The following is a 7029-nucleotide window of genomic DNA, read 5'->3' as shown; positions in this document are numbered from 1 at the left end:
GAACAGGGTATTAATGGTCCGTTATCATAGCTGAGTGTGTTCGGAGAGAGACATCGAAAAAAATATGCGCAGAGAATGGGTTACTTGAGAAGTAGGAGAGGCCTTCGTCCGTCAGTCGATGTGGTTCAGTAAAGGCTAAGCACACAGAATTCATGTCTGCTTTTTAGGAGGTAGTAGACCTAGGGGGTAGGAAGTAGTAGGAGTTAGTATGATCTTATGGATCGTATTGGTGGTAGTCAAATAACATGAACGTTGGCAGTCATCTCTTTTTTACTAAGGTCGCTGCATGTCCTTCCCGGAGCCTTTTGTCCCCTTTAGAGATCCTGAAGAGCCCGGGCGGCGCTGGAATTGTACCACTGGGAGTCTGAAAACTGCTTCCGTCCACCGCTTGGGCCACTACAAATGCGAGACTTCATTCTGAACCATTAAAGGCACGTGTGTGGCTAACATTCCTTGGCTCGCCTCTCTCGATGCAGCCCTGTGAGCTCGCGCGCACGCCAAGCGTGAATTCGACGGGGTGCCATAGCTCATGCCTACAGCTCAGGAAGTTGGAGTGGAAAAGCACTACGAGTGTTTGAAACTTTCCATGCTTTTTTCGCTAAGCTGTGTTTAGGCGCTTTAGTTCAAGTTGCTTGTATAGTACGACACTCATTTCAAAGAGGCTAACTTCACATATTAGCTGTCATATTAACACCAAATTCATTTGTCTTATAAGCTATAAAAGCTTTTGCACGCAATAAACAGATTGCAATGAAGACTGAAACTCCTCTGGAATTTCAAGAAGACGTCGCGTGCAACACGTTCATAGGAACTGAAGCGAGGCTATTGACTCTAATGTTGCTACTTAATTGAAGAAGCCAGGTTGTTGGTTTTTCTACTGTCTGGGGTAAAAATGAAAGCTGGAAAAGTTGGCGCCGAGGTTAAAAAAGAATCCTGTTAGCACTGGCCCTAAAGTTAGACAACACATGCAGATAACGGCAGTCCATGGAGATGTGGTGACCGATCGGGTGCCCGAAGGTAACGAAAGATTAAAGGCCATCGATGTGAGTACCTCACACTAATTATTATAAAAGGACTCAGGAAGCTAGACAGGACTTTAATTCTAGTCTTCCAAACAGGTCGGAGGCGAATTCAAAATTATATGCTGTTTTATTAGACGTATCCTTGAAGTTCGAAGATTTCAGCGATGTGCCATTATCAAAGAAACAAATCATGATATCTGATGTTAGCATGCGAGTATCCTTATAGTATGTTGAACCTGCCAGAGGACACAAAGTGAATATTGCTGTATACCTGAGAAAATCATAACAGGCGACAAGGCAAACAAAAAATGAAATAAATTACCCTGATGGTGAACCTTCATTGCTTGGTGTAAACAACCACAAGTCACAAAACATGTTGTCACGAGTTGACTAGTGTCACGCTACCGGCATCTTTGCGCCGGGGCTTCCGCAGCCGTCAACAAATATGGACGAGTTGTTATTGGCAGCTCAATGCCCGAAAGCTTTCCATGGTTCTCTTGCAAGTTTTGTCTGTTTATGTAGCTCGCAGCCTTGAGGTTTTTCGTATATAAGTTCACCTTTCCAGCAGCAGCTCAGAATTCAGCTGTAACATGTTGTGGCTCTGCTACTGGACCAAGATCTTGGTTCTGCACTTCAGAGGGAACGGTAGGTGGCTCATGTTACATAACTCTGACCGCTGCTAACAACGGTGACGCACTACAGATTTACGAACAGAAAATTAGCTGACGCAGTTAAATTCATTACAAATAGAACGGATTAGCTAATTAAGGGCCCAAGGCAAGAATTTTGGTTCCTCTAGCATTGTTCTGAGAATTTAATAGGGTGGGCCTTTAAAAGTGACCGGTCGATATTTTCTAAAAATTGCAATTTTTAAACGTTCAATAGCTTTCGCTTTTCTTAACTGCTGTGATACTTTACAGAGATTCTTTGGGTAGATAGTTTGGTATTTGGACGTTCTTGCAAATACTTTTCTCTAACATGATGGCCAATGATAGTTTTACAGTGTCTAAACAGGTGAAATAAAAAACGGCACATGCTCACCGCGCACTGGTCCCTAATAGGTGTGAATTTTCCCACTACAGCTTTCCGAAATAAATGCTGAAAACAAGGTGCTGAGAAAAAGAAATTTTCTCGAAGCTAGACTCCTGCCTCGATTACTCTTCACAAATTTCAAGCAGATCATTCTGCTGAATGGACACAGTACTGTCGTCGTTTCTTGCTGGACTTGCCGAACTCTGAAGTTTAAAGGACTAGGCCAGAGGATTTAGCCCTTTGGCATCTTTGTTGCTAGAACTGTTAAACAGTCATAGGCCTTGCACTACTCATGAAGAGGCTAATTGCGAATTAAAAATCGACCACAGTTAGTCATTCCACAGTTAAATTGTGCATCAGAAGGAATGAGTATTTCACTCCGCTCACTTTAAGAATTTTATCCTTAGAGTGTATAGCTCAGGACATTGGCGGTGAGTTCCAGGATATGCTGGTGGCTGCTGCAGGCAATGGGGATAGCAGAGCAGTTTAAAATCTATTCCCAGTAACACGTGCGGCAGTCCTAAATTTGCTGAGATATATTCTTTGATCCTCTTGCATATTATTCCAGTAGAAATAAATTGAGGAAATAATTAAATAACTCTCAGCATTTCCTTCTTCGAATCAACTACTGCAGTGGCGTATGCCAGTGCGGAATTATCTCGCCATCATTTATGCTAAGCCGCAACCACTTCACCCCACCCCGCATTCACAAGGCGTCTGTCAGAAACGTCAAAATAAACACGGGTGGCGTAGTACATACGAAATGAATATTGCTCCCTGGAGCGCTGTTTCTTTTTCAGATCCGAGCACTGACGCATGATGAAAGTCTTCGTTGTTTTCGTGCTATTGGCAGTCGTTGCTGCAGCTGTTGGTGAGTCCCAAATAATGTTTCTCTTAGACGCCACCGCCTTTCAGTAATATACTGCGTCTACTAAAATTCACTGAGGTATTTCTTGAAAACGCATAGTGCTGGCCTTAGCAATGGGAAACATTGCCATCTTTAGAAGTCTGACCAAAAACCATTTGACGGCTCATGCTCTTAGAAGTACCCCGGTTAACGCCATTTTGAAGTGAAGATGTAAGAGAAATAAGACTAGACAGAAAACAATAATGCTTTCTTACGTTTTATGAAGAACCCGGAAAAGTGTCTGACAATAGAATGTGAAATTTTTAATGCTCTTCGTTCTCTAAAATTTCTAAAATACTTCAACAGCTATTTGGCCGCCGTTATTCATCAACTAGAGATTTGTCCTGCTGCGCCAATGTGGTTTGGTAAATCTGCAATTATTATTAGAGGGCTGCTACTGGCGTTCTTTCGAAATATAGCAGGGAGCAGTTTTTGAACAATACAAAAGTGAAATATTTTACTTGTCACACTAACAGTAAACACATGAGCGACGCCATAAGGAAAAGAATAAAGGATGGTGAGATCGAAAACGACTCACAGTACAGTGGAGAACCCCAAAAAGTTCTCAAAGAAGGTGTTTCTTTAACGCGCAATTACATTGAACAAGTTTTCTAGCGCACACTGGACATCGCCATTGCAATTCGCCTCGATATAAATTTGCTTGCATGGGAAGAATTCTGCCGCACGGACTCTTCCTAAGCAGTCGAATGCCCGAGTCACACTTTAGAGCACTGCCGGAAACTAGAAACACGACGAAAGCAAAAAATTGAGGACCATCAATGAGAATTAGCGGCTGCGCAAGCCGAGCGGACAAAATTTTTCTAGAGAAGGCTGGAGCAGGGAAGAATTTGCAAACATTTGGACTACAAGAAAAAATATAGCCTGCAATCACATACGTGCAGTAGCTAAAACCGCCCGAAAAATACCTTGCTACGCAGGTTTGCCGCGCCTTGACGTTGACAGCATTTATATAAGCGCCCAGGAGAGCCCTGACCAACCTCCAGCAGGTTTGCCAGGTTTTGCAAACAATAGTGACGGCAACCAAGGAGGCGGAGAACAGCTTGGCTTCGGGATTGATGGAGAGCGGGGCCAAGGCGGTCCACCCGGACTCCAGCGACCACCGCCACCTTGGTTTTTGAATGGCACATGGAGTGGCCCGGGGTGGCAAATGGGATATGAGAGACCACCTCTTCCACCTCCTTTTCCAAACAATGGGGACCAAAATCAAGGAAGCCGGCCTATGCGAGGCATGCCACCACCAGCTGACGGTGGAAGCAACCAAGGAGGACAGAGTGGATTTGGAGGGACATTACCGACGGGTTTACGTAATAATGCTGGAACTGACCAAGAGGGAGGATCAGGATCTCCAGGAGCGCTGCCGCCTCTTTTTCCGAATATCGACGATGGATTTCGACGACCGCCGTCTCCTTGGCGTGAAGGTAACCAAGACAATCAAGGTAACCAAGGTATCCAAGGCAACCCAGGTAACCAAGGCAACCAAGACAACCAAGGTAACCCAGGTAACCAAGGCAACGAAGAAGGCGGGCCTGGATTCGGAAGGGGTCCACCACCCGATTTCCTAAGAGGTGCAACGAGCAGTGAAGAAAACATTCCTGGGCTTGGAAGGCGCCCACTCCGGGGCTTCAGAAGAGGTGACGAAAGCAGTGAAGAAAGACCTAGATTAGGAAGACCTCGGTGGCCTCCCAGAGAGAGTGGAAGTGCCAGCAGCGAAGAGGAGATTCCTCGATTTGGAAGAAGTCGTCTTGCTCCTTCAGGAAGTATTTTTGGAGGAGTGAGTATGGAATACACAAAACCCGAAAACTCTTTGCTTGGTGAGCTCGTTCTGAGCTAAATATTTTGATGATGGCTTTCTATGGCATTCGGGGCAGATACATCAAAAATACCTTGTTTAAAATGTCTGTGCCCAATTCTGCAGCAATATTTTCTGGGCTATTAATTAATGCTTTGCCATGTGTCAAGAATGCGCGTTCTTGATCTATTTCATTTAGATATACTATAAAAATACGTTAACAGTTAGACAAATTCAAGTGGAACCAAATATCTTCTAATGATAGTGACGACTGCTTAATACGCTCGTGCAAGAAACTAAGAATGGCTGCGACATACTCTGCATTTAAAGTGGAAAATAAATTTTCTAATCTTTAGTGCAAAATCTGCATACTACTAGGCGAAGCAAAAGACGGAGGCAAAGTTTTCATCTCACAACTTTAACTTATTGCTAAGCCTTTCGTTACTCTATATGCGTGTGATGAAATGTTTCATAACTTCTCTATGTGTTTTCTGTTCTCTACAGCACTGGCCTTTAAATAACACCCGGACCTTTACTATTGCTACACCGGAAATGCCGGCGATTCAAACTGGACGACTAGTCTCACGAGCTAGCAATTGACCCGAAATCATGGCACCCTATTGCGCAGCGCACCCTGGGATCAGCTGAACTCTTTGTAAGGTACCACATGAACCAGTGACAAGGAGATCCTGTCCAGTTGCAGCCATAGAGTAGAAAACTCCTGTCAGTGCAGAACGCTCCTAAACGCTCGTAAATAAATAGTGTTTTCTCACTAATGGTGTCAGAATCTCTTTCTTCCATTAATTGTTGCTAGTAAATGACAGCGTGTTATTACAATATCCTTCGAGGCGACAATGAAGAAACATCGAATGCTATCCTCTTTATGTCAGGTCGCTAGGTATAGGTGATGCCTTTGAGATCGATATAAATCGGACGGATGTCATCGTCATAACCATTTATTAACCCTTAAGTGTCCAGTAGGGACAGAACATTAGAGAGAGGGGATACAAAGTGTCCGACGGTCATACATATGAAAAGGCAAAAAAAATAGAGAAAACTAGGCAAAGCAAAAGAGAAAAAAAATAATATAATCAATCAACGAAAATGTAAAGAAGAAGAACACAGAATTACACACTACCGTAATACAATGTGCACAAATGTCTACATTTTCTTCCCTCGTGCATCCAGAGCCCTTTTTAACACACAATCTGAGGCAACCCTGATCCTATAAAAACCTATGTACTCGTAAAATAGCCGCTTCAAAGCCTAAAAATATCAAAACCCGATTTCAAAAGTGTGATTGTGACATGGTGTGGTATGTACGGAATAAGTTTAACCGGTTGTATTGAACGACAATATAGTTGACGTGTCATACTTGTCGTTTTCACGAATTTATATGTGATAAAGTAACTGGCTCAAAGACACTAAAATGTTTCCGCAGTAAACGCCTGCGTTGCACAAACTCAAGTTCGAACACCGCTTCGTACGGCTGAGCTTTCTGAATCTGTACAGGTGGTTTTCAGCAGATAGTGGTAATTAGGACACATTGAATGTGTTTAAAAGATAGCTTGAATGCGTAAGAAACTATTTCTCACACGAAAACATATTTACAATCGGGTGCTAAGATTTTGAATTTTCCGCAAAAGCTAAAAAATCGAATGATGCTTCAGTTGCTTTCTCACTGGATGTGAGATAAACTCGCTTTTCTTATCTCACTCACTAGGTTGTATCCATGTCACATAACGTTAGCCCTATTATTTTACTCTTGATCGCCCGCTCTGTCGTGCGCAATATAATCTGCACTCTTTTTCGCTGCTCTCAATGTTTCAACTTATTACGTGAATAACACAGAGATACAACTAATATGCCCCTTTGCATCGATATAGATCGTCAGGCCGATATTCGTGATGGGCTGCTCGTGCACTCCACCTCATTATTCTTTTCCATTTCACTCTGAAAGACCAGATCAACGGTTGCTGCGTACGCTTGGAATGCATATTTATTTGCATATCTCACTACCTGTCCTAAAATATTTTTTGACAGATCATATCAACATTCTTTCATCAATACGTTAAGACCATGGCGATGAGGCAGTGAGCAAATATGGTAGCAGTGTTTTTATCACAATTTCGCAGCCGTCCTTAAAGAGATCTGCATTTACTTGATGCTCTCCTGCCGTTCTTGCAGTATTTTTTTGGGTATACGGCTTTCTTTCACTTTATTTAACTAACACCACTGCTTTTATCAATGACACTACA

At 43.0% G+C, this 7029-nt stretch overlaps 1 protein-coding gene across 1 annotated transcript; it reads left to right on the top strand.

Annotated features, from left to right (window-relative positions):
- The first annotated feature begins 1585 nt into the window (after positions 1-1585).
- LOC144119714 (uncharacterized) lies at positions 1586-5292 on the top strand. Its single transcript, XM_077652270.1, has 4 exons — positions 1586-1667; positions 2855-2925; positions 3900-4793; positions 5276-5292. Exons 2-4 carry the CDS (start codon positions 2871-2873, stop codon positions 5290-5292), a joined length of 966 nt encoding a protein of 321 aa, XP_077508396.1. The 5' UTR covers positions 1586-1667; positions 2855-2870.
- The last annotated feature ends 1737 nt before the right edge of the window (positions 5293-7029 follow it).

The sequence above is a fragment of the Amblyomma americanum genome, chromosome 2, assembly GCF_052857255.1.
Source record: "Amblyomma americanum isolate KBUSLIRL-KWMA chromosome 2, ASM5285725v1, whole genome shotgun sequence".
Taxonomy (NCBI): domain Eukaryota; kingdom Metazoa; phylum Arthropoda; class Arachnida; order Ixodida; family Ixodidae; genus Amblyomma; species Amblyomma americanum.
The sequence above is the reverse complement of the archived record's forward strand: the minus strand, read 5'-3'. Positions and strand labels throughout refer to the sequence as shown.